The sequence below is a fragment of the Coprinopsis cinerea genome (genome assembly GCF_000182895.1).
Source record: "Coprinopsis cinerea okayama7#130 chromosome 11 map unlocalized cont3.11, whole genome shotgun sequence".
NCBI classification, from domain to species: domain Eukaryota; kingdom Fungi; phylum Basidiomycota; class Agaricomycetes; order Agaricales; family Psathyrellaceae; genus Coprinopsis; species Coprinopsis cinerea.
In genome coordinates, this window is record NW_003307534.1 from 221667 (window position 1) to 247114 (window position 25448).

The following is a 25448-nucleotide window of genomic DNA, read 5'->3' on the forward strand; positions in this document are numbered from 1 at the left end:
CATTCGATCATACGTCCACGCCTGCAACGCAGAATGAAAAGATTCTGGCCAACGTAGACGAAGGCTGCGCGAGAGTGGCAGGTCTATAAGGAGGAGGAATGTGTCAGAGGACTTGTCAGGAGTTCTAGCGGGTAGCCCCATTTGTCAATAACATCGCACCTCGAGGCGGCACGTCCGGAGCAGTGATTTCATCCTCCACGGAGCTGAAATCCGACCCTAACGGAGTCAGGGTTTTCGTCATTTTCAGACATTCCTCAGAAATATCTACGTCCAAATTTAGTGTATTAGTGCAGCTAGAAAGCCTGGCTAACTTGGAGGACGAGATTAGACTGCTTCCTGCACAATCGCCATGCACCCAGCATTGATTCTAGAATAGATTAGCCTAATCTACCCTCGATGCCAAGCCATACTTAATCGCCATCATTACCGTCTTTGGCAAGCGATTCTAGTGGCGAGTGGGAGAGCCAGTACCATATTCTGTCCAAAGGCATGGAGGTTGGTGGAGACTTCGCTCATATAAATTTGTGCCACAGGTCACCGGAGGTGTTATTCATGGATGAAAAGTGACTAATCGCAATCGTATTCAGACGGCATATAGTTGCACCTTCGCTGTGCTTGTAGACCATGACGAAGCATGACGGTCCTTCCACATGCCTCTTGGACTTCAAGATTATTATTAGAGGATCACAAAGCATTATGGTCGAGGGATGACTCGGAATGAACGTTGAACCAACGTTGAACATCGATAATCACACGAGCTGGTAGATCGCCTTTGGGCGTTACAAGGTCCGGCATGGATTTTCATTGCCCACAGGGCACTACAGAGCACTACAGAGCACTACAGACGACGTCAAATAGCTCCTGATTGACTTGTGTCATCGAGGTTAAAGGCCCAAGTGTGTTGTGGGCGAACGTTGCTCGCTTTCTGCCGTTAAAATCAGATTCAGTGTCATAGCCTGGATTTAAGCGCCCAAGCAAAGAGGACGGGCGGCATATCATTACCCCTCGGACGCCAGTCTCAAAGCTCGTTCAAGCTGCGAACACATACAATAATCCTATTCCCTTGCTCTATTCAAATGTAAGTTCAGCATTACTAGTCTGTCGGTCACGACGCGTTGAATAGGGGCCTGGGAATGTATGACGGAAGACTAAACTTCAGTTACCCCATTCAACCTTTCTCTCAAACTTCCTTTTTCTCCTCCAAAGGCATGAAGAAATCATCGCAGGAAGCGCCCGTTCGTTCACGATTTGAGCCACGAAACCCACAGACCGGTGCTTTGGCGGGTGGCGATCCATGGCAGGCGTTGCTTGCGTCCTCAGCAGATTTCCCCGCTGAAGTGGTGAGTCCCCAATTCCCCGTCACGATGTGAGGATTCAAATATCTGAAAGCCCAGTTCGAAATCGCAGTGACCCAGCTCGTTCACCACCCAGAATACAACTCGACTCTTATTCTCAGATCCGAGGTCGTCAAAGAGTATACGGAGGACTTTCCCGGCCACCTTCCTGAAATTCCAGGCCACGCTATCGTGCGATGCATCCACCGAAAGCTGCTGCCTCGAAGGCCTGGTCGAGACGCTGGTTTGGAGCAGTACTGCACCTTTTACAGGCCCACTGAAGAGACAGAGGATGCCCCCGTCGACACCTTGGTTCTCACGCCCATCGTACCCCCAGGCGGAACCCTGCCCTACTACCACCCCACCGTCTCCCACCTTGCGTTCCGCTACGTGCTCATGGAAGATACACCCTTCCTGCAGATTGAACTTGTCCCTATTCCCGGAACGCCCACAGATCCTAACTCGAGATTGTATCGCACGTGCCTTGCGCTCCTCGAGACGCTCCATCGATACGGCTGGGGTGCCCTAGTCAACTACAAGAAACGGGTGCTGCATGATTGCCTCATACCACGCGAAGAGTACCAAGACCTCTACCTCGTCATGCGGGAAAGACACAAGCATCTGATTGACACCTGGCAGGAGGTGACTGATCCCCTCAAGCACGTCTTCGAGGTAAGCTTCCCTTCTGACGATCTTGGATATGCACTGACGATTACCTAGGACATTGGAATCGCTACATTCTTGATCTTGCTGTGGAAGAATACGTACGGTGATGAAGGCTTTGCCGACGAGGCGTCCCTCTCATCTGAGCCATGGAAATCTTGGCCTCGGCCACCAGGTGGATTCGTCGATTTTGGGTATGTCTGCACCTTCCTTGCTGAATTTTCACTCACATCTGTTCCAGATGCGGAAACGGTCTCCTCACCCATATTCTTTCAGAAGAAGGGTATGACGGTGCAGGCATTGACGTACGCGCCAGGACCTCTTGGGAACACTACCCCAAAACCACTCGAAATAACCTCCACGTTCACGCCTTTGACCCTCTCGACCTAGAAGCTTCCTCACAGTTCTTCAAGCCCGGCGCCTTCATCATCGGCAACCACGCAGACGAACTGACGCCATGGGTTCCCATCGTCGCGACGCTGACCTCATCATCCGGCTACCTCTCGATCCCATGCTGCCCCTGGTCGTTCGACTCCAAGTTCCAGCGCTCGACTGCAGAGATGTACCCTCATCCACCCGAGATGGTTGGCCAGCTGAATCTTGGAGGGGACGGGAGCAACTCGAGCGCCTATTCGGTATACAGGATATGGCTGGCGTCGTTGAGTCTCTACTGTGGGTGGGAAGTGGAGTGTGAGATGTTGCGTATCCCCAGTACTCGGAACTGGGGTCTTGTCGGTGCGTAACCTGTCGTTGTGGAGTGACCATCAGCTAATGCCATCGCAGGCCGGAAGCGAGTGGCGGATGTCGGGATAGAGGAAGCGCGACGCCGGGCGAACGATATCATCGAACAAGTCAACGTTCGGGGCGTATTCAAACCTCGAAAACCTGAGGGGAAGGCTGGAGAGCATTAATCATGCCCTCCGAGTTGGAGCCACAAACTCACCTTGTATTCGCTAGGCTTCTGAGAGACGATGAAATGGAATTGTCAGGTCCGTATCTCGCTGGTTCGCCACCGTAACGCGGGGCCTCAGGAGCCGAAGGGACGCGTTCTCTTAAGGGTCTGGGACTTCGATCACTGGCCTCGAGGATCTCTTCACCAAATTTACATTGGTCGAATAACCACTGTTGTTCAAGCCCACTCGTACGGTACGTACAACTTGAACGGTTGTCATCGAGCTCGCACGGCGTTGCTTGGCTACTGTGTGGCAAGTTATCCCAATAAAGGTATGGCTGGCTCTAACTGACTGCGTTGGATTTAGGCCATTGCTTCTTTCAGCTCAAGCTTCCTGTGAGCAAGGATCGCTGCACAGGAATCAGCACCGGTGCTGTCTGCCCTCATCCTCACTGCGCACTGTCTGGTACTAGGAACTGAAGGCGTGGTTCGCCATCCTGATTGGCTCAGTGCTCGACCGCTTCACTCTGGGTGGCGGATCCACTTCCATTCGCCCCAGATTGTCGTCCGCACGTCGATGTCTGCACGCGTATTTGGTCCAGTATGCCTATCATCACGGCCACCGCACCGATAATCACCCGAAGAAGTCGTCCAGTAGCCTCCACTCTCCCATAAAACCTGACGCCTGCCGCGAATTACCCGAATTCTGAGAGCGACGGACGCCCATACCAGCCAACGCTACCACGACAACAGCTTCCTTTTCGCCCCCTCCAAGGTCCTGTGATCCAACACCTGATAGCCCTCCTGTTCTGAACGCGCTTTCCGTCCGCCATTGGACTGCATTTAAATTGACTCTTTTACGTCCGCCTAGTGCTTCTTATGGGTCGATCTTTGCTATTTGCGTTGCTGACGTCCCATCGAGATCTGCCGTGTACCTAATTCCACGCATCGCTCGGCGTTTCTCTACCCCACACGCAGTAATGTGCGGCGAGGGTCACGGCTCCTGCTTTTGGCTATTTAGGTCCCATACACGTAGGCGAGCGTATATATATAAAGGAGTCACCTGGTATAGCAGTGGGTAGTGGTGCCAGAGGTGGATATCCTTGCCCTTAGCCTAACACCTCTTGACGATGCGGTTTATCGCCTTCTTCGCGTCTGCTACCGGCTTTCTAACTTTGGTCTCTGCTCAGAGGCCTCCGAGGCCTTCGCCTGACTGGGTGTGTTCGCTTCTCTGAGTCTCTGAGTATCGTGTTCAGCTAACTCATTCCATTTGAATGCGAATAGCCTTTTGATGTGACAGAAATCAAGGCGCCGGACGGGTCCATTTCGGCCAGCTTCGTTTCGATTGGAGCAACGCTCACCCAACTCTGGGTGAAGGACAGGGATGGAAAGGCGAGGGACGTGGTTCTGGGTTATGATGATCCCGTGAGTGATAGAAACCACGTCTTCGAAGTTCGCCTATAGGCCGTTGCGAACATTGTCTAATCACTTGGCGCGTCGATGTAGAGCCTACTTTGGTCCGACCCTGCCCATCCGGTTTTCGGTGCGATGGTTGGCCGGTGAGTACGATTGACACGGACACTTCCTGATTGAGGTTTGACGACCAAACTATGCAGTTATGCCAATCGAATCGACAATGGTATCTTCAGTTCTGCTTTGAAACAGCACAGTCATGGAGCTGGGCGCTTATGGGACTATTATAGGCACCTTTTCCATCCCCATCTCCAAGAACCCGACGCCTGGAGCTCCAGGGACATACCATATCCCAACCAACGACAAAGGAGGTTAGTTTCTCTCTCCATAAGTGCTATGAGGTTGAGGTAGTACCAACACTGACCCTGCAAAATAGGCGCCGTGGCCCTCCATGGAGGTCTCATCGGCTGGGACAGGCGCAACTTTACGCTCGTCGCAAAGTCGCCTACGAGCGTTACTTATAAGCACGTTGACAATGGAGACGAGGGCTTCCCTGGAACCGTCACTGCCTACGTGACACATACCGTGTCAAGAGGAGGCTCGCTGGAGACGCGTGTTAGGGCGACTGCGACCGAGAAGGTATGTCCATTCGTTCCAGTGGTTGATTAGTCGCCGAGTCTCAAGCGCTTGATACAGACGCCTTTGATGATGACTCAACATACCTATTGGTAAGTCCATCAACATCCTTCTCCATAGCAGCACTGAAAGCCTAAACCGTTGAATGATAGGAACCTTGATGCCTTCCAAAACGGAGTCAACGACACCCTCGACCACGTTCTCCAAATCGACTCGTCGAAAGTCATCGAGTTGAACGAGAACGCCATCCCGACTGGTGAATTCATCGATGTTACAGGGACTGTGTTTGATTTCAGGAAGCCTCAGGCTCATGGAGCGAGATGGGACGACGTTCAAGGACTTTGCGGTGGCGGTAAGGGATATTCCTGACCATAATGATAATCACCAAAGCTGAACGCTACTTTCTCGATGAATAGAATGCACGGGGTACGACCACTGCTGGGTATACGACTCGCGCGACCGGAGAGCTGCGAACCGACCCCGCACCTCGCTTTGGAGTCCCCACTCTGGAATCCGGTGAGTTCAGCTTCGTCTACTTCCTCGCGTGAAGTCCAGGATCTCAACACGACTATACTTACAGCATGGACATCTACACCAACCAGGACGCACTCCAAATCTACTCCGCATACTGGATGAACACTGTCAGGAAGAAGGCTCACGGCGGACCTGAGCTGAGCTATGGACGCTGGTCTGGTATTGCGCTTGAGACGCAGGGTCATGTCGCTGCGATCAATACGCCCGAGTGGGGTGTTGACCATATTTGTGAGTTGCCGTTCCATTGAATTGTAGATGGTAAAGTGGCTGAACTTGGGGTTGTAGATGGGCCAAATCGTCCATATGAGTGGAAGACGACGTATAAGTTCTCTACCGTTCAGTAGTAGAATCAAATGTGTATGTACAGGAAGCTATTTAAACCATGACTACATACGTTTGGACGGAGAGAAATTGAAAATTCGCCTACAGTTTAAAATCCCTCCTCAACCACCTTCGATCCACACGCCTGTCCGATTGGTATGCGAAATGTTTTTGGATTTTGCTGCTTTTTCGAAAATGTTACAGCGATTGTCTACAAGAGTGACTGTCTACAGAGATGACGATACAGACAAGTGAGAGAGTGAGGTGGAGAGGAGAAAAGCGATGCGAAGCCAACTAAATACGAATAGAAAAAAGTGTCCCAAAAACCCAGAAATAACGATACAATTGGTGGCGAAGGTCGAAGGTCGAAGAGTTGCAGGGGCTACAGTTGAAGAAAGCAAATTGAGAGAGAGCAAGAAAACGAAATGGTGTGGTCGAAGGAGGGTGGTAGTGGCTCGAAGCCGGAAAAGCAGTCGATAGCAATGCGAGAGTGGAAGGGATGATCGTTTTGGCTTTTGGATCATCTGGCTGGCGACGCTGAGCGTGGCCATTGGAGGAAATCGAAAGTCGAAATGGTGTGACTGATGATCGATGCGGGTGACGATGATCTATGAGGTGGGCGCGTGTTGCAATGCGAGGAGGTTGGACGGGGAGATGGCAGCGTGTTGCTGCGACTCGGACATGCTCGGTTGTCATAGCTCCGTATTGGGAACAGCTGGGACTTGAGGTGTAACAGCCGTGCAGTTGGGAAAGAAGCTGGGTTGTATGATGGATATCCCAGCGCGCAGGGCGAGATTACGAATCTCATGCGCAGAAGCGGCGGAGGCACTGGGGATCAGCCTAAACGGACGCGTATGTCAGATGCAGGCTACTTTAACTCGAAATGCATAACTGCGTACCTTGGCTTCACGGGCCTCGTTTTGGGGAGCAAGCTGGGCAGGCTCTGGTACTGGTGCAGCGGAGACCAGGGTGGCAACTAGGTGACGTGTCGTCAGTTATGAGCGAAAGCTAGTGTTTGATTTAGACATACCACAGGCGACAACGATGGTGGTGAAGAGAGTGAACTTCATTGTGATTGTGAAGGTTGATAGAGAGTGAATATAATAAAGTGGTGCGTGTGTTCCGAGTACCAGAGGAAAGCTAAGGTGCTGTGGAGAGAAACCATACGCCATACCGCCATGTTTAAATAGCGCCAACGAACTGACGGGTGAAGATTCTCGACTTCACCCAGGGACAAGGCAACCTCCCAATTAGGGAGCTTATTTCTTCCCCGAAGCCATCACTATATGATGGGATACGTCGTATCTAATGCTTCCAAACCACCTCTAACGTGGGTTTTCTGCCATCCGATGGCAAGCAATCGCTGAACTTGGACTGATGGAGGCGCTCATAAACACTTCTCCAAAAAAGGAAATCAAAAACAAGTCGTCCCGATTGGGAGTTGTGTTTAACGGTTCCCTGACGGAAGCAAATTGCATGAGGGCGTATCGTTACCTGCACAGGTCAGTTTGGCATCAGACAGTGCATGAAGTATCCAGGGACGCCTGAGATAACGTTGCTAAAAAGTTACCGATTTGGATGCCCCTTTCTTCAAGGCTGACGGAAGAATTCCCTGGGGTGGCTCCATCTCCTTACGCTTCAGATTGACAAATTACTTCGAAGTTCAATAGGTATCTCACAGTAAGTCAATGTCCGAGTCCGACGATGCTGCGAAGATACCGATACGCGAACGTGGCCCTGTGTGTACCACAAGTTCTCTCCGGATTTAGCAGCCCCAAAGAGGGCGACTACTTTGGTTGATAACCTATGGATTAAGGATGGCCTTCCCGGCTACAGCGAGCGTCTGAAAATTAGAATACTACATACGCATAGTCGGATAGGAAAGGGAGAGTAATAATGGATTGTTGGTCTTCAAGCGCCAAGGAAGGGTGATTAAGCGCCCAGGGCCGGGTTTATCCGAGCGGAGTTGGCCGGCTGCGGCAGGTGGTCCAAATGCCCAGTGCAGCCTGAGTGCAGCCATGAACAGCGCACTCGTCTTGACCCTACAGATCCACTTAAAGCGGCAAGTCGGGTCAGACAATCAATTCAGGAGGTCGCGAAAAGAGGACTTTTCAGAGAAATGTGGGACAGGTGAGTGTCCTTGGGTTTTTTTTATCGAATGAGGGTTCCTGACGAATAGTTTAAGTGGATTGTAGCGAAGTCTCCAGGGAAAAGACCGTGCACTCTCGGGGCCCAGAAAGGTAACCTTCTGCTGCATACAGCAGCAGAACTGTCGGATTGGATCGCAGCCCATCCGGACACGTATAGTGAGCGTATGGTCATCGATTGCAGGATGATGGTCACGGTTAACATCGACTCGCAAGTCCCTCTAGCTTCAAAGCCCTGCCGATGGTATTAAACCGATTTCGGTGAGACTTCGCGCCCAATGAATGTCCAGAACAGCCGTGCGGCTACAGTCGCTGTGGACTGCCGCCTCTACGATCGAATTTTGGATCGGGCGCGCCGTGACGTCAACCTCAAGGCCTGGCATGTTCAGCGTCCTCGTCAGCCAGCCACCAATCCACCTTTTCAATTCTACCTGCGATCCCGCCCAGCCAACTCGCCTACCCACTCTGAGATACCCAACCAGTACACCATGGCCCATGAACTCGACCCCGAACCTTCCTTCAAGTTCGAACCAAGCGAGGACGATGCTGAATTCGAATACCACTACGAGGAGACGACTATCAGCCAAACGGACCCCACGCGCACTCTTCTGTTTCGCGTTCCCAACGAGGATAGTTTTGCAGACGAGCAGTATTTCGACACAATTCAGCGCCATTTGGAACGGCGTGGTCTTGATTTCGACAAGGATCGGCGCCAGAATGCGAACCAGCCAAGCGCTGGGGGGAACGAGCCCGCTCCTTCTCCCTCTCCGGCCGCATCTCTCACTTCAGTTGCGTCGGCCACGGCGGAACCTTCTTCCGGTACTAGTGAAGGCGATGGCTCGTCGAGAGGCTCTGCCACCTCTGGGTCAAGCGCAAGCAGGTCTGCCTCTTCGACTTCGCATATCTCGATTCCTATCACAGCTCCCGCCGGCGCAATCGTCATGACCCAGCCACCACAAACCGTCGGAACTTCCTTCTTCAAGATCTCTCCTTCAGGTTGGTTTTTCCCGTTGTTCTGAAAATCGCCCTGATCGCCTCTTATCAGGACCAAACGGGCCAAACCTGGTCACCTTTGGCTGGAACATGACGAATGTCATCGTCCAGCCTACTTCGTTGACAGTCCAGGCGGCATGCCAAAATGGGTTTACGTACGCTGTGGGCGGTCCAATGGGAAACTCGACTGCTTCAGATCCAGGTGCGGCGTTCCTTTGTCCTCTTTTCGATTAGTTGTGGGTGCTGACTTGTTCTCCCTTGGGCGTAGCTGATCAAGCGGCGTATACTGGAGAGGGTGTCATTCCGGCGTCCCAGTCTCGTGTCATATGGGATGTTATTGGGTATCAGGAGGCTCACCCCGAGACTCCACTCCCGCAAGGTTTGTGCACGCTGAGAATCAACGATGAGCGAGGGTTTGGAGCAGCGCACAAGGTTAGTACCATTTCTCTTTTTCAATACGTCTGGCTGACCGGATTCTAGGCTGGGTACTTGGCCCCCAACGACGGGCTCACGTTCGCCCTTTACACCGGCGAAGCCTATACCCCTCTTGCCAGTGGTACGGAGATAGTCAAAGTTTTCGCTCTCTTCCTTGCTAATAGCACACGCTTTTTATAGGTTGGAGCTGCCCTGCCTGTATTGCCAATGGCAGCGGTCGTCTTGTCCCATATGCGATTCCTGTTCTTCGCCTTGCCGCAGCGATATCCCCCTCCATGATGCCAGAGCTAGAGATCATCTTCGCGGTGCTAGCTACCCTTGTTGTCTTCGCTGGGTCGATGATCTACATCTTAAAACCCGCAAGGCGAAACAGTGCCAGTGCCAGTCCGAGTCCCAGCACCACCCGACAGAGAAGGCAGAAATTCTTCGAAGCGCAGACCGCTCGGAGGCGCGAGTTGGAGGGCACGGGAAACGTGCCCGTTGGTACCCCTCCCAATATGGATACCGCCCTCCCCACGCCTACCCTGACCAACAGGAGTCTCATAATTATCGACCCCGACGACACTGTTGAGGATGCTTTGAAGGTCGGGAGCGTCTACAAGGCCATGTCGAGAGGAATTGAAACCTTCGACGGGGACTATGACGGGGACGAGGATGACAGAGATGCAGAGGAGGTTGAGAATGAACTCCTGATGTTGTGGGACGGTACCAGGGACTCCTTGGGCGGCAGGGTCACCACTGTCGTCCCGTTTGGTGCTTGAATGTTTGACACAGCGCCCTTTCGCCTTAGTAGCAGGAATGGTTTTTGGTATTTTGCTTCCGGTTTGCGCATGACACCTTGACGCCGCATATTTTTCGAGATATCTGTATCACTTATACCAGACACAGGAGAGAAAATGGATTGTTTTATGACTGACTGTCCGACAGACGGTAAGTAGTCGCTCCCTGTTGGAATACTTTGGCAACCTCACCTCTGGCGATGTGGTGAGTGTCGGCCAACCGACACTCGGGAAGACGAAAGCTATAAGTACGTATAAGTAGCTATAGAGACGAAAAGAAGCAAAGAAACACACCTCAGAATCTGTAAAGCAGAGACTGAGGGGGAAAAGGAGGAGCGCGAACTTCGAAGTTGCGTACAGAAAAGAACCGTGAGACAAAAGAAGCAGTCGGAGTGGAAACCAGACAGGGCAGAGGGAGCTCTACACCTGCCGACAGTGGGCAGAGCACCCTATTTGTGCCTCGTTCTCTGCTCATACGCCAGGTAAATTATGACGCGAAGTTATCATGGCCTCGAGGCGAGGCACGTTACGGTTTTGAACCAGGTACAATCACCGTTTGATCGCACTGATGGAAATAGGCGCCCATCGAAGCACGAGACCTCGCGCCTGAAATACAGCCACCGTCATCATGGACGACAGGGTGCTCGTTTGCCCTCACACACTACAAAACCTCTCCCGTACAGCGCTCTTAAGGCCATCGTCCGCGACTAGCACCTGCAGATGAGCTACAACCAAAGCGGCTGGCATAACCCTTACGACGGATACAGTCCCAACGAGCAATTCGGCGCAGCAGGGCACGATGCCAACAGGCCGGATTCTGCCTACCAGCTTGCGCCAGCATACTACGACACCAACGTGCGCCATCTCTCACCTCCCTCCTCGACGCTGCTGGACACAGTGACCAATTCATCCAATTACCAATCCACCCTCACCTCGTACCAAAACGTGTACCCGCGCTACCAGGACATTCTTGTCAACGAGGGGCGAAACCCCACGAACCACGTTTCCATTACACGACAGGCCGTCACTTCGGGCTCCCGTCTGCTTCGCTTGTTCTATCCGAAACCGAAGATAGTGGAGACGTTCTTCATCGATCCTCACCTCAAAGTCCCAGATGGAGTCCTCAAGGCCGTCAAGTCGGGAAGTTTCGGTCGCGGTGAGGGAGATGAACATCATGGACAACTTCAGGGGTCGAATGGGCGAAGACAGAACCGCCAGTCAAAACAACGAAAGAACGTAAAACTCCAGTTGATCGACGGCAAAATGGACGTCAGCATCTGTTTGATATCTGACGACGACCCGCTATCCGCTTCGCGCCTCCGCAAAACGACATCGACGACTTCGGTGAGGACAGCAAACATGAACCCTACATCACGAAATGGCACTCGACAAAACATGGTCCAACGCACGACGCTTCAAACTGAACTTTTCTCATCGCGCCCCGCAAAACTCAAAGCTCATCCATGTATAATCAAAATCGCAAGTCATTTTCCCTTTCCTATACATGCTAATTCGTTTACTAAGTTTATACATACTGGGTATGTAGAATGCCCCTGAACCTCGCCCACCATTCCTCCTACGCGCACGATGTACCTCGGAACCACTAGAAGGCCGCCATGATCAAGACGTCACTGGTACACCAGCGCTCCTCTCCACATCTCCCATAACACTCTACCTCCCACGTTCGTTCCGTGGGCCTCTGACCGTACACATAACCACAGGCAACATCGACCAACACCTCTGGCTTTCACCGGGCATCCGGTCGACTTCCAGAGTAATGCACGAAGATACGCTTCGGAGGGGGTACTTCCTCGGTGACGTACCAGATGTGGACGAGGGTGTCGAAGATATCATGGAGGAAGGGGAAGATGGAGAGGATAGGACTGTGGTGGAAGGACGGTCCCAGGTTCGACCAGTACACCATCGGCGCATGTCGTCGAGGACGACCACGTCAGCGAGCGTGTTGGGAGATGGAGAGGAGTGGTTAGGCGACAAGGTCGAGCTTGATGTTGAGGATGGGATCATCCGGGTATTGTTCGAGGACGAGCGGTTGGAAGGGGTGGGGAAGTGGAGTAGCAAGGGTTGGAGAGTGATTCTGTAGCACTGGCAGTCCGGTAGAGTTACATCGTCGCCGCTCTGGGGTTATATAGAGAACGGAAGCACTCGCTTAGACGATATGTAGAAATGTATCTGAGTACGAACAGAGGTGAGAATTCCGTTCCAAAAAAGCAGTAGTCTCGCAAGAAAGGAAACCCCGGATACAAGCAAGCATAGACAGATGCTGGATGAAAACATGACGCGATGGTTCATACATGTATCCATATCGACTATTAAAGTCATCGTGAACGAAAGAGCCTGGAAAACACCGACGAAGACTGTCTGCGCAGGCCTTCAGCACACTGACATCGATACGTGCAGAAACACGCTCACCTATCACTAGAAACCTTCGAGTCTGATGCTTGGGATTCTGCATCACTCTCATCAGACGCATCCACCAGCGTGTCGTCCGTTTCTTCATCCTCCTCCATCCAGGGAGGAAGAACATCAGGGAGCGGTGGATCACCCTCCTCCCCTTCCTCGCCTCCACGAAGGCCAGTAGCAAGCCCCTTCTCGTCAAGCGACACCAGTCTGAACAGCGGGTAGTACGCCCTCTTCCCATCCTTCCTCGTCCTGGTCTTGAAATTACCAGAGCTCACACTCTTCATCCACCTCGTCTCCGCCCCCGTCTCCACATCCCCAAACAACTTCGTAGCCTCCGGGTTCGTAACCGTCAACCCAATCGCAACACTCGACGTCTTGCCGGAAGACACGTATCGCGCGTACGAGGAACAGCGGTGCACCTCGGAAACGATAACCTTCCCGTGTAAACTCGGCTCATCGAACAGGAAGCGCAGTTTGGCGGCAGGATGGAGGGTGGTGATCGAGTCGTTCTTCATGACGAGCACCGCACCTGCTTTGGACGTAAATCGGAAGGCTGCCTTGGCTTTGCATTCAGCGAATACGGGCGTCTGTCTGCACGGCTATCGTAACTGCGAGGGACGCTGAGGTTTTCCACTCACCCTCCCGCAGCGGCCTCGACGTCAATCTCTCTGGCACTCTTGGAGGTGACCCAAGTCACACCCTCGGGGTCGTCACCCCCGTACTCTTGGGGAAGAGGCAGCCCCACCGCCTCCGCAAAACCGTCTGTATAGACGTTGCCCTCTTTGACGAAAATCCCACGCTGGTTCGCCCGCCTCTTCCTCGTCCACACCGACTTCCAGTGGCGCCTCTTGCCTCCAGAAGTGATGATCCCATAATCCCCTACTTCCATCGGGATTTCAGGGTCCCAGCTCGCATACTTGCGGCTGGCGCGGAAGATGAGGGAGGTGTATAGGCGTTCAGAGTTGCGCATTGCATGGGGAGTGGAGGAAGGTTGGATGGGAAGGTTGGATGGGAAGGTTAGGGACGTTTATAACGGTTGGGACACGAGGTAAGGGTGTGGAAGTCTGCTTCGCGGTCTCGTGCGCCGTAATCCTGCAGCTAAAGTGAACGTGGTCATCGGGAGAAGTGATGAATCGATAGTCCTCCGCTTCTTGGTACTAGTCTTCACGCATTACGTAGTAGAGCGACGAATGTGCATCTGTCTGGCATGGTATTGGCGTCGTCCCGCTGCCGTTCGGGGGGAGGTGTAGCAGTTCGGAATGGCGCGTAGGGAGGGTGAGGAGGGGCAGGTGAATGAGGCTAACAACAGGGCTCAAACACGAGGAGTAGGTGCGAATGACGCGCTTCGATGATGTATGAAAAGCCCTATTGATAACAACTCGGCGCCGAGGTTCCTATCGAACACAGTGTTTGGCAGCCGAAGGTAATCGATGTCAAGGGCCTTAGACTTTGGGTAATGCACGGTCGCCACCGGGAGATTTCCGACAACGAAGTCGACGATTCCGCTAGATTACGCTGCTCACTATGCCGTCGTTCACCGCAGGACCAGATCGGGCGTCAGATGGATTGACTAGAGGGTGCTAGGTGAGCTTCTTGCATTCACATTCAAGCTACCTGTACTAACCGTTTGATTTCCCGGTCCCTGGGGTAGGTAGCGTAAAGTCGAGGCGCCCAGGCGCTATTCTTGCTGCAGCAACACTCGGGGCCTCGAAGCCAACATCTATTGAAGATGGGTGAGGAAAGTCGTCTCGCTTGAATGGTGCTAGCGTGCATTCCGACTGACCACGACGCGCGATAGCCTGATGCAACCACTCTCCTCTCGATGTTTCCTCGGATCGTGCCATCTCCGGGATTCTGCCACCCGCCAGCTCGAGTGTTATTGGGAACGTGAAATCAGCATCTAGTGACTGCATTGATCACGGATGTAAGGAAAGGGCGAGTTCTCCAGGGATGCCACTGAGAGATCGAAGGCCTGGTGTATATTGATTTAATCCAATAGTCGTACAAAGCAAGCACAAAAAAGACGCACTACTATAGCTTGCTGTTCATGCGTTGCAAGCAATGGATCACAGCATGTATACCGTCCATCACCGCATCCTTCTCCGCTGGATCCACGATCGAGACGATAGCCGTCATCTTGTCCGGATGCCACCGCAGCAACGACGTCCGTACGCGCTCCTTCTTCGTGACCGTGCACCCTCGAACAGTCAAAGGCTCCAACAAGAAAGCCTCGACGTTCTGGCGAGTGATATCCTCCAGCTTGACCTCGCTAGCTGGCTTATCCACCGGCCAAGGCATATCCGCAAACGTGACCGGATCGTCTCCAGCCTGGCTCCCAGACTCGGACTCGACTTCACTCGCAATCCCATCCACCTTCCTGCTCTTAGCCACAGCCAACAAATGCCTCCACCGACGCTCATACGCCTCCCACCGCTCCGTCAACCGTTTCTCCTTCTCCCGCAGCTTGAGTTCCTCCCGGATCCGTTGTGTCCGCTCGAGGTCGCGGTTTCCGTGTTCGTCACGGAGAACACCACCGCAGCTGACCCAGTACTCTTCGCCCTTGCGGGCCTCTTCAGCTTCACGCGCCAGACGCGCTTCATGAAGCTTTTTGAGCCGTTCTTGTTCTGCTCGCCACGCAGCTTCAGCAGCCTCGGCTTCTTCGCGTTTGCGCCGTGCTTCAGCCTCTTCCTGGGCTGCACGCTGCGCAGCTTCTTCTTCTCGACGTTTCCTTTCTTCCTCTTCGAGTATCGATAGACTAGGGGTTGTGGTGAATGCCAGGTAGCCCAGGCCAGGCTTTGGAGTCGTATTCAGTGTTGAGGAAAATAGAGACCTTGTCGGCGTCGTAGGGTCTGGTTGTCGCTCTCTCTTTGGAGTTCCAAAGAGAATGGAGTCTCCCTTCGGTCTCCATTCGTCTGTGCCTCTCGACGGTGTCCAGGTCATCGTTATCAGCGGGCAGAGGTGGCGGTCGTCGTTCAACCCCAGACCCAGTGGCCGCGACTGTTGGATTACTGGATTTTCAAACTCCGTTCGGCTCTGGACGGCCCGTTCCAGTTTAGCGCCCGCTCCTCCTCGTTCCCACCTGGCTCTCAAGTTCCACGCTGAGGCGCTGGGAATGCGAGGTGCATATACTATATATGTTGGATCTCAGCGAGTCATAGTTTATCCTTCGCCATATTCCAGCGAAGCATCCTACACGAATGAGGGTATCAGTATTCGAGCTACCGGCCACCACTCTCCTCAAAATCTCAGAGATCCAATACTTAGTGTCAACGGCTTAGGACGAAATGTGAATCAGACCTCTCAGGCATGAAGAACGGGGGCGACGCAGTCTTGTTCAAGTATTCCAGTCGTGGCATATCATAACTCGACATGTGCATATGTACAAAAAGCATAGACGTACAAGTACCCCCAATTTTGAAAGACACCACCACCCGCTTAGAAGGTAGAAGGCCTCTTGGCGACAAAGGTCGAGCGGACCTTGGGCACACGGTGAGGAAGAGGGAACTTGAGGCCGGGCTGCAAGAGCTGCTTGACGTAGGGGCGGCGAACGTCCTCGGCCTTCTTGATCTCAACGACACGGATGATCTGCAGGAACAAAAATTGAGCCTCCGCAGCTTCATAAAGGCCCAAGTGAGACGTACGTGGATGGACCTGAAGCGGGCACGGTGCCTGGCAGACATGTCCTGGTAGAGGGCCTTGACGGCACCAGCACGGGAGAGGTCACGGAACTCCTTGTACATGTTGTGGGTTCCAGATCGCGAATCATATCGCAACCAGATGCCAAAGTTCTTGACCTGGAGGGGTCGCTTCTCGAGGATCTACAAAATCGCAACAACAAATTTTGCGTTGCTCGGTTAGTAAAAGCCCATTCCGCCTGCCTCTTGAGGGCTGCTAGGGACACATTTGTGCACGTACGGGGGTGACGGCGAGAATTTCACCAGAGGCCTTCTTGACCTTCTTCAATTGCCTGTTGAATGCTCGTTATCAGCGCTACAAAAATGCGGTTTTGGGGGATTTACGCACCTCATGAAGTACCAGTAGCGGGACTTGGCGACGACCTCGTTAGGAGCGAAGATTCGCATCCTGTAGATTTTGGGGGTGGGCTCATGCTCGGTAGGCAAGTGGCGGCCAACGACTTGGAATTCCTTGATGCCCATTCTGTGTATCGACCAAAATCGTCAGCGACCGTCATCCATACGCATCCGGGGCCCATCCATCGCGATCCAGCCTGAATTCCAGCGCAAAATCGTGTACAACGGCTCTCCAGAGTCCCCGGCGTACGTCGAGCGTCGAAATGGCGTACTCACGTTGTCGATTCGTCGAGTCTTGTGGTCGGCGGTGCTGCTGGTTTGTTGATGGTGTGGAATTGGGCAAATTTGTGGCTGTTTGGGTTCAAGCTCCGCTTTGATGGCTTGATCGCTGTCGCGCGCGTCGGGGGGCGACCTCGCGCACAGCGGGCGCGCGCGCTTCTCGATAAATGTCCCAAGGCATTCCATTCCCAAATAAATACGATACAATCAACTTCTGGTAATTCTAGCCAATTCATAACGAATCTCATGCGTTGACATGCCTCTGTGCGACAGCGTCTGTCGAGACTTGGGGTCTGCGATGCATGGATGGAAGTCAATGATAATAACCCCCCATCCCCAACATAGACGACTCACCTTCATCATTCATAGAATGCAGGTAACACGAATCTACAACTATAGGTCCTCGACTATCTTGTACCGGCGCCCTTGTCAACGCCGCTCCTTTCAGATTGAGAATGAGGCGCGAAACCATCAAACTCGTAATTCTAGCAGGCTAGACTTTAGTACATAATGATCCCCACGTCAAAAGGTAAGAAGAAACCCACAAAGTACTGAAACTCGCGTTCATAGCTTTCAGATCAGGCTAAGTAACGAAAGAGAAGGGTGTCAGGCTTTTCATGGCCAGCGCTCTAGACTTCTCGTACCGGTGCAAGCTGTAAACGAACATCTCAGTGGGTAATAACTCGTGACGACCAACTGCCGTCAACATACCAAGAACATGAGAACAGTAATGACGTTCGCAATGAAGATAACGGCAAAGTACACCACGCCTGACACCATTCGAAGAACGTCCGTCAATCGCCTCATAAATGGCTTGATTAAACCTGCATGGACGTACCGTCCCGGACGACCAAGGCGAACAGCGACATCGGCTGAGCACCCTGTCTTCGATAAAGGACGAGTGTTCTCCATAGGGTGAGGAAGAATATGATCGAATCTGGTTGTCGTGTGGAAGTATGTATGCCAGACGTCTGACAGTCGACACTTCTCGAAGACGTACCAAAGGCGAGTTCGGCGATCCATGTGAAGACAAATCGTCTAGAAGGGAGCGGATAAGAACGTTCCTATTGAATGAGTTCTGACCACTAACTTATGGTTTCTCCCAACAAGTATACAACCCACGAGTCCTAGACAACATTAAGCGCCCGTCCACTGATCGACAATCCCACTGCTCACCTTCCGGAAGAACCAACCGAGTCCCATCCGTAAACGCCCACTAAAACCGTCAGCAACTTAATCATTTATCGTCACTGAGAAAAACGCAGACACTCACAATCTTGACAGCCAGTTCCGTTACCAGCGCCGCCGAAGCAAAGAGGGTGATCTTGAACCCTCGATTGTATATAGCATGCACGCGAAGGACAAAGATGATGCCAATAACGGTAGCAGTGACAATCTTCAGTGCTTCTGGAAAGAGAATGTAGCGGTCACAGACTTCTTCGCTCCATGGTTGATGGAAGGCTGGTGGAACGAGAACGCGAAATCGAAGTCGAAGTCGAAGGGTTTTAATTAAGAGTCTTCAGCGCTGTTCCGGGGGAGGAGAAGCACAGATCCACGGCTGTACTCACATACGATGATCACGATGTATCCCAGAGGAGTCAAATACCTGTTCTGTCGGTTCACGGCGCTGTCGCGTTAGAGCGAAGACCAACCAGTAGCGACTCTGCGGACTCACCAATGCGAACAGAAGTGTTATCCGGGAGTAGGTTGGCTGTGCCCAAATCCGCTCGACCTCTTGACCAATCGTTATGGCAATGTCGTAGAACAGCATCACTATTAAGCGCCCGTTAACAGTCGGTCTGCCACCATCGGCGGACGATGGTCGAGTACAAAGAGCACCAACCGCAGGAAGCGAGTGAGTACATCTTCGCTGCCATCCTAACGTGAACACTTGAACATTAATAATCGACGGGACAGAGGTCGCTTTACTCACAAATGGCTCGCCGTGCGGACGAGGACTGGATCAAAAGGAGTTTTTATAGTAGACATGGCGCATAGAGCAGGGAACAAGTACGAAGAGCTAGTCCAAACACCTCCCTCCCATTTCACCATTGAAGGCTTATAAGAACCTTACCAGCGCTAACGTACATACAGTATCTGCTGATATGTAAACTACCCCGCCCAGCTCCACACTTCCAGGACATCGAAGTATGTCTGCATAGTTCGTCAACGGAACAAGAAGTTGGGATACAGATTCGGTAGAGAAACACCCATGAAGCCCTTGTGGTTCTTTGATGCATGATGTTTGTCTAATGCAAGTTAGACTTTTACAGTCTATTGGACTGAGCTGAACGGGTAATAGGAGCGCTAACTGCGCAGGCACGCCAACGCTCTGTGGTATCATCAAAGATATGAAAGAGTAGGTATCTGACAGGAGATAGTTATCTAGCACAGGGACAAGCCTTTTTGGTCTTTACAAAAATGCATAGCTTTAGAGCTTCTTCAAGCGCGCATATACAGAAATCTCATCCGAGACTCATTCAATGGTAAGGGCGGAAGCCATAAGCATCCGCAAGGCTCCAGACTTCCAGTTACTCCACGAGACGGTGATTTAATACACTCCCCTCGACACAGTCGGCCCTGAAAAAATGAATTGTATCAGGAGTACACCGTATGCGAGCGTATGCGTCATTACAATATATAAGTACCTGATACACGTCTTAACCTACCCCCTCTCAACTAACGATAACAGCCCTGGCCTATGTACCACCTGACCATCTCTGCGCTCAAGGTATGATAAAAATCGTCTCCGAGTGCCCGTGCTTAGTATACCTACGATGGCCTCACTGACATCTCTGCAGCATATATGAATGGGAAAGGTCAATGGGAATCTCCTACATGGCAGAAAGTTGCTACAAAGCTTAAAGGAGGCCGTGGAGCAACTTAAGGTGAGAGCAGGCATGGACTTTCCACGGTCAGTTTGAAGTCGACCGCCATGTCGCGGAGAACTCGAATGAAGTTGGGGTAACTGATGCGATCACGGCCAATCATGAGGCATATGATCCGTCTGTGACGGAACGCTAAATTAGGTTTAGTCTCGCGAAGGTCGGTGGGCGCAATGTGCGCTCTCGCGGCGTTGTTCGGCCTCAACACAGGCCACACGCTCAACTCGGAGCCGTGGAGCCGTTGGGGCTTGGTACCGATTCCCGAAGGGCCTCCCAAGATGCATTGAACGAGCTGCGACAGCCTGCGGGCCTTCCTTCACATAGGCACACTTCCCTGCAGGCCTCAAGAACTCATGAATGTTCCAAGGTCAGCTGAGAACTGTCATTCATGCAAAAAGCACTGTGCGTGGCATCATACCTGCCGCTTAATAGACTAAATACCCAGAGTGGTCATATATTCTAACAAACTGGGTTATTTGAACGAACCCATGTGAAGTTCGGTAGTTCCGCCGGAAAGTTACGCCAACCCCAAGCCAACCAGGGCCGTGTGTAGCGATCAGAATGTTCGGAGAGGGGACGTACTGTTTGTACTTGGGAACGAGGTTATGTATTATTTAAATGAACGTTCGAGTTGTGGATTCATTCATTTGGTCTTTCTTCCCTTCTGCCCAACAACCATTTCAAGCATCCCAGTGCGCGACTGGGCTCAGCTCGATGCAGCAGATCCTGCGATGTCTGCAGTCAGCTCCCTCTCGGCGGACGAATATGCTAGGACTGCATTTAATCTGTGAGTATCCGTTTTCTCATAACCAGAACTCGCCCATTCAAACGGTGTTGCAGGAGAGTGGCCAAATCGTATTCTTTGGCGTCATGTGGTGAGTCTAAGCTTCATCTCTACCTGGAAGGGGGATCACCTAGCTCCTATCTCAGTTATGCTTTTCTACGACATAATGCTGACGTTTGGGGAGGAGGTTGAGACGATATGGAAGCAACCGAGATGGTCGCATATGACTTTGCTATTCGCTTTGGTGCGTGTTTTTGAGTACACCCTTCCCATGACGGACCCTCAACATACCTGCCCTCCAGAATCGCTACCTTACGCCACTTGGGTATATCGTCATCATCGTCTGTGCGCATTCTCGACCATTTCTAAATGGAAGCCTACGAGCTCACAACCAACTCCAGCATTCCACCAACCATGGTCGACAAGCGTGTGCGATCGATACATCCTCTTCCCTGAAGCCCTGAAGATCGTAACAGCAACCGTGATCGGCAGTACGCACCCAGTCTACCTCTCTCCCCATTACAATAGCCTCATGCACATCCCAACAGTCGTTTTTGTGTTACGAGTACACGCCATATATGGGAGGAACATGGTAGCCACCACCCTGGCATCTATGTTGCTCATCACGGAATTGGCGGTGAAGATCGTACGTGGATGGAAGTGCCTTACTGATCACAAACGCTAATAAAATGACAGTGGGCTTTTACGGACGGCACCAGGTTACAACTCCCGGAAGGTGAGTGCGAGTGACACGGTTCCGATGGAAAGGAACAGCATGAACTGAAAGGCGTCGTTGGTTGTTTCAGGCTTGGTCGGGTGCATTTTGGTTGGGAAACAACATACGTGAGTTCTTGGTTCGCACTTCACGGCATAGGAGTCCGAGCTCAAGGTACCTCATTCAGTCGCTTTGCCTTTACCTGGATCGCCGAGTTGGGTTTTGGTATGGATGGGAATAATCCTCTGCACATTCCTATACTGAACGAAATCCACGACTTATAGACTCCGCAATCTTCCTCATGACATTGTGGGGAACTTTCTCATATTACCGGGTACAGAGAGGAAACCCAGAATCCCTATATGCCCTGGTAGTCAGAGATGGTATGTCCGCGGACCCGATCGTTATTTCCAACGATGTCGATCCACAATGGGTACTTATTTCAAAATGATCATTCGGCAGGGATCGTTTATTTCGCCATCATTTGCGGGGCGAACGTTATTACTGTATCATTCTTCTTGGTAAGAAATCCTTCCTCGTTCCGCAGCGCTGGAATACTGACAGACCTTTCAGGCCGGGGCGGTAAGGATGAAACTCGTTCCCTACGGTGACCGTTACTGAGCACTGATCTTTCCAAACGATTAGCCCGATATCAAGGCCATCAATGCAAGCTTTAGCACGCTGTACGTCCCAACTTGCCCTTCCAAACCAGACATATTGACTAACCTCCTTGGCAGAATAACAAGTTTAATGGTTTCAAGGCTGATCCTGAATTTACGAACCGCGGGCGGACGTACACATGTCTCCCACGTAAGCACAGTCGGGCGTCGGGCACATGCTCCCTCTCGAATCCAGTTCGAAACGGGTTAGTTCTCCTGGTCAATACACTTTTCTCGAGGCTGACGACCATCCTTTCGACTTAGGGACAGTGGGAAAGGATACGATCATCGATTGTGATGAGCTCAGAGATCTCACATTGACTCGGTACGAACTCGCAAGGATAAAAAGCCCTTCAAGATCAAGGGTATTTCGGTCATAGATATTCTTCGCTATGTTCATGTATAATGTATCTGGCTTAATTGTACCAATAGTTGGCGTATGAACTGTAAGATGGCACGGGATTAAGATAGTAGCACTTCATGATAAGCGCTGAATCGACAAGGCGCTTAAAACGATCTGAGTAGGATAAACATTGCTGCAGCTTCTGTCAAGGATCGATTTACATCCCCCGTCCACGGTGATAAGACCTTCTGGAAACACGAGAAGTTGAGAACCACTTTGGTGTGGTTCTCGCCATATACGTTCGACGGAGAATGTTCGGTTGTCCACGTGAAGTTCGACACGAGTCTCTCAATATGAAAGCGGGGAAGCAGCATCCCTGATTGGGAACAGCAAGTGATCTCGAGCTCGGTGAGCAGAGCAAGCCAAGCGGAGAAGCAGCGCTAAGGTGCAGCGAAGGCGCTCTCGCGGTCCGTGCTTCACAGTCTCCCCGGCGACGAAGTGGTCTCTAAGATTCTCCGAGTACTACCCAGACGGGCCGCTCTCGACATAGAAGAACGCTTCTAGCAACGATAAATACTCTCATGAGCATAACATATCATTCACCACTCTCACTCTTCCAATTCCACGGGGTTCTCGACAATGCCAGCCACTGTATCCTTCTTCACCGAAACTCCCTTCTCCTCCAACCCGCTGGAAACGAGGGATGACTTGGCTCGATTCCTGAAAGACCTTTTGGATCCTCTTGCAGCACACACGAGCCCAGGAGGCGCCCGAATCCAGCTTGGATACACTGGAACACACTATGACGACGTCGCTGCCCAGCTCGAAGGGTTCTCTCGCCCGATCTGGGGCCTTGCGGCACTCCTGGCAGGCGGTGGGGACTACGAAGGCACGAGTCGATGGGTCAACGGGTTCGCAAACGGTACAAACCCAGAGAGCCCAGAGTTTTGGGGATGGATGCGAGATAAGGACCAGAGGATGGTGGAGTGCTCCGCGATAGGGTTCACGTTGGCTGTGGCGAAGGAAAAGATCTGGGATCCATTGAGTGATGAAGCGAAGAAGAACTTGGAGGATTGGTTGGCGATTATGAACGGGAAGGAGATGCCGAACACGAACTGGCTTTGGTTCAGGGTGAGTTATCCGTTGGTAGTGGGCCGGGAAAGTAAGGCTGAGCCGAGTGAGGATAGGTCTTCGCGAACTTGGGCCTGTCAAAGGTCGGGTCGTCTAGATTTGACGCTGCGAGGATGAAGGCTGATCTTGACCACCTCGATACTTTCTACATCGGAGATGGGTGGTCTCGAGACGGGCCAGAGGGCATTGTCCAGTTGGACTACTACTCTTCGTCGTTCGCTATCCAGTTCGCCCAGTTGGCGTATTCCAAGTTGATGCAGAAGGAGGACCCCGAGCGTTGCGAGGAGTACCGGAACCGAGCCAAGAAGTTCGCCCAAGATTTCGTCCACTACTGGGACGAGGAAGGTAAGCGTTGTTGTTCTTGCATCTGGGGGCATGTCTCACCACTTGAAGCACAGGTCGACCCATTCCATTCGGCCGAAGCATGGTGTATCGCTTTGCGATGTCATCATTCTGGGGAGCTTTAGCCTTCGCGGACGTCGAGCTGCCAGCACCACTCACCTGGGGGGTTATCAAAGGCCTCCAGCTTCGCAATCTCCGATACTGGGCGAAGCAGCCAGGAGCTTACAACTCTGACGGCACGCTGACGATCGGATACGGTTATCCCAACCTTAACATGACAGAGAACTATAACTCTGCTGGGTCCGTGTACTGGTGCTGCAAGTCGTTCGTCACGCTTGCTCTGCCAGAGAGCCACCCTTTCTGGGCCGCCAAAGAAGAACCGTTCCCCGAGGCGCTGAAGGAGACGACGAAGTTCCTCACTCACCCGCTTCATATCACCACCAACCTTGGAGGACACACGTTCCTCCTGTCGTCTGGTCAGCAGTGCTCATACCCCGTCAAGCAGAGTGCTGCCAAGTACGGGAAGTTGGCGTATTCTTCCGCGTTTGGCTACAGCGTGCCTACCGGGAACCTCACGCTCGAAGAGTTGGGTGGCGACAACACGCTGGCGCTCAGCAATGATAAGGGGGAGACGTGGAAGTGTAGACGAGAGACGAAGGAAGCGAGGATCGAGGAGGGAAGATGGTTGCGATCAATGTGGTACCCTTGGGAAGGTGTACAGGTTGAGACTTGGCTGATTCCACCACAGAAGGAGAATCCTCTCTGGCACCTGCGGGTCCATAGGATCCGAACGAACCAGCCTTTGACTTCCGCGGAGGGAGGTTTCGCCTTGTACGGACAAAACGCTATTGGGAGAGCGTTGGAACCCTCAACGAACGCTGACGAAGGTACTCTGGAAGATGGAGCGGTCACCAGAGCCACATCCAAGGCTGGGGTTTCAGGGCTGGCAGGCCTTGAAGCGAGCTCGACAAGGATCGGAAAGGCTCTTCGCATGGATCCCAACACCAACCTGATCGAGCCGAGGACCGTACTTCCGACTTTAATGGGTCAGCACGAGGCAAGCGACAAGGACCACTGGTTGATCACTGGCGTCTTCGCTGTCCCGAGCAGTGCTTTTCCTCAGCACGAATCGTGGCTGGGTGAGTGGGAGGAGAAAACGAAACTCTCCCAGTCCCTATTCTTATCCTTGATCCAGGATAAATCATAGGCCTATACGTTCGAGTAAATCAACAAACTGATCTTTACATGTATTTTTTACTATGCTCACCACTGGGCTTTCCACCGCGTTGCATTTCTGTATCTTTATCTGGAACTTGGAAGTCGTGTATTCCGCCATCTCGAGACAAATTGATTTCCATAGTCTTTGCGAAGTGCGAAGAATTGTGAATGTGATGATGGTGGTCTGGGTGAAACCCTAAAGCGGCGGAATTTGGTCGGGGTCGGGGGAAAGGGGCGAATTGATCCGGACCAACCAATCCTGCTTTGTCCCTGACAACGACAATGAGCGATGGTTTGAGTCTCAAGACTCCTGAGCATGGAAAGTTTCTTCCTCTTGTTCTCCTACCATGTAATAAAGACCTTATTAACTTTACACTTTAGCAGGGAAAATACAGAAAATCGAGCTGAGCGACGCCTGGCTACGACTCATCGGGTCTATGTCATCGAGGGGCGCGTGAGGCGTAGGGAATCATCGCCCCAAAAATGTTCTGCA

General features: G+C 52.2%; 11 protein-coding genes across 11 annotated transcripts; 6 read left to right on the top strand and 5 right to left on the bottom strand.

Annotated features, from left to right (window-relative positions):
* Positions 1 to 1208: 1208 nt before the first annotated feature.
* On the top strand, positions 1209 to 2908 carry CC1G_11361 (DUF1613 domain-containing protein; the record flags this gene model as incomplete). Its single annotated transcript, XM_001839598.1, has 5 exons — positions 1209 to 1340; positions 1395 to 2006; positions 2055 to 2191; positions 2239 to 2732; positions 2781 to 2908. 5 exons carry the CDS (start codon positions 1209 to 1211, stop codon positions 2906 to 2908), a joined length of 1503 nt encoding a protein of 500 aa, XP_001839650.1.
* Positions 2909 to 4019: 1111 nt separating this feature from the next.
* Positions 4020 to 5816, top strand: CC1G_11362 (galactose-1-epimerase; the record flags this gene model as incomplete). Its single annotated transcript, XM_001839599.2, has 10 exons — positions 4020 to 4106; positions 4174 to 4314; positions 4396 to 4448; positions 4555 to 4673; positions 4739 to 4941; positions 4999 to 5030; positions 5091 to 5290; positions 5355 to 5454; positions 5519 to 5700; positions 5728 to 5816. 10 exons carry the CDS (start codon positions 4020 to 4022, stop codon positions 5814 to 5816), a joined length of 1206 nt encoding a protein of 401 aa, XP_001839651.2.
* A 781-nt stretch (positions 5817 to 6597) lies between these two features.
* Positions 6598 to 6863, bottom strand: CC1G_11363 (hypothetical protein; the record flags this gene model as incomplete). The annotated part of the gene is made up of 3 exons (XM_001839600.1): positions 6598 to 6633; positions 6693 to 6769; positions 6824 to 6863. 3 exons carry the CDS (start codon positions 6861 to 6863, stop codon positions 6598 to 6600), a joined length of 153 nt encoding a protein of 50 aa, XP_001839652.1.
* Positions 6864 to 8218: 1355 nt separating this feature from the next.
* On the top strand, positions 8219 to 10129 carry CC1G_11364 (hypothetical protein; the record flags this gene model as incomplete). Its single annotated transcript, XM_001839601.1, has 5 exons — positions 8219 to 8936; positions 8986 to 9135; positions 9202 to 9365; positions 9414 to 9489; positions 9549 to 10129. The coding sequence occupies 5 exons, from the start codon at positions 8219 to 8221 to the stop codon at positions 10127 to 10129; spliced, it is 1689 nt and encodes a 562-aa protein (XP_001839653.1).
* A 738-nt stretch (positions 10130 to 10867) lies between these two features.
* On the top strand, positions 10868 to 12248 carry CC1G_11365 (hypothetical protein; the record flags this gene model as incomplete). The annotated part of the gene is made up of 3 exons (XM_001839602.2): positions 10868 to 11491; positions 11694 to 11829; positions 11869 to 12248. The coding sequence occupies 3 exons, from the start codon at positions 10868 to 10870 to the stop codon at positions 12246 to 12248; spliced, it is 1140 nt and encodes a 379-aa protein (XP_001839654.2).
* Positions 12249 to 12573: 325 nt separating this feature from the next.
* CC1G_11366 (hypothetical protein) lies at positions 12574 to 13538 on the bottom strand (the record flags this gene model as incomplete). Its single annotated transcript, XM_001839603.1, has 2 exons — positions 12574 to 13159; positions 13207 to 13538. The coding sequence occupies 2 exons, from the start codon at positions 13536 to 13538 to the stop codon at positions 12574 to 12576; spliced, it is 918 nt and encodes a 305-aa protein (XP_001839655.1).
* A 535-nt stretch (positions 13539 to 14073) lies between these two features.
* On the bottom strand, positions 14074 to 15508 carry CC1G_11367 (hypothetical protein; the record flags this gene model as incomplete). The annotated part of the gene is made up of 4 exons (XM_001839604.2): positions 14074 to 14138; positions 14193 to 14288; positions 14352 to 14468; positions 14650 to 15508. 4 exons carry the CDS (start codon positions 15506 to 15508, stop codon positions 14074 to 14076), a joined length of 1137 nt encoding a protein of 378 aa, XP_001839656.2.
* Positions 15509 to 15888: 380 nt separating this feature from the next.
* On the bottom strand, positions 15889 to 16905 carry CC1G_11368 (60S ribosomal protein L20). The gene is made up of 5 exons (XM_001839605.2): positions 16876 to 16905; positions 16592 to 16726; positions 16484 to 16535; positions 16210 to 16386; positions 15889 to 16153 (listed from the first exon to the last, which is right to left on the bottom strand). Exons 2-5 carry the CDS (start codon positions 16723 to 16725, stop codon positions 16004 to 16006), a joined length of 513 nt encoding a protein of 170 aa, XP_001839657.1. The 5' UTR covers position 16726; positions 16876 to 16905; the 3' UTR covers positions 15889 to 16003.
* Positions 16906 to 17085: 180 nt separating this feature from the next.
* CC1G_11369 (hypothetical protein) lies at positions 17086 to 18867 on the bottom strand (the record flags this gene model as incomplete). The annotated part of the gene is made up of 14 exons (XM_001839606.2): positions 17086 to 17171; positions 17233 to 17363; positions 17424 to 17461; positions 17523 to 17531; positions 17590 to 17648; positions 17717 to 17815; positions 17879 to 17916; positions 17969 to 18005; positions 18055 to 18094; positions 18152 to 18285; positions 18451 to 18505; positions 18554 to 18651; positions 18722 to 18756; positions 18812 to 18867. The coding sequence occupies 14 exons, from the start codon at positions 18865 to 18867 to the stop codon at positions 17086 to 17088; spliced, it is 915 nt and encodes a 304-aa protein (XP_001839658.2).
* Positions 18868 to 20494: 1627 nt separating this feature from the next.
* On the top strand, positions 20495 to 22219 carry CC1G_11371 (hypothetical protein; the record flags this gene model as incomplete). Its single annotated transcript, XM_001839608.2, has 15 exons — positions 20495 to 20550; positions 20604 to 20638; positions 20694 to 20791; positions 20850 to 20892; positions 20949 to 21038; positions 21096 to 21193; positions 21244 to 21283; positions 21354 to 21390; positions 21450 to 21487; positions 21547 to 21645; positions 21725 to 21783; positions 21836 to 21844; positions 21908 to 21949; positions 22000 to 22127; positions 22186 to 22219. The coding sequence occupies 15 exons, from the start codon at positions 20495 to 20497 to the stop codon at positions 22217 to 22219; spliced, it is 906 nt and encodes a 301-aa protein (XP_001839660.2).
* Positions 22220 to 22903: 684 nt separating this feature from the next.
* On the top strand, positions 22904 to 24944 carry CC1G_11372 (hypothetical protein; the record flags this gene model as incomplete). The annotated part of the gene is made up of 3 exons (XM_001839609.2): positions 22904 to 23395; positions 23452 to 23740; positions 23794 to 24944. 3 exons carry the CDS (start codon positions 22904 to 22906, stop codon positions 24942 to 24944), a joined length of 1932 nt encoding a protein of 643 aa, XP_001839661.2.
* Between the last annotated feature and the right edge of the window lie 504 nt (positions 24945 to 25448).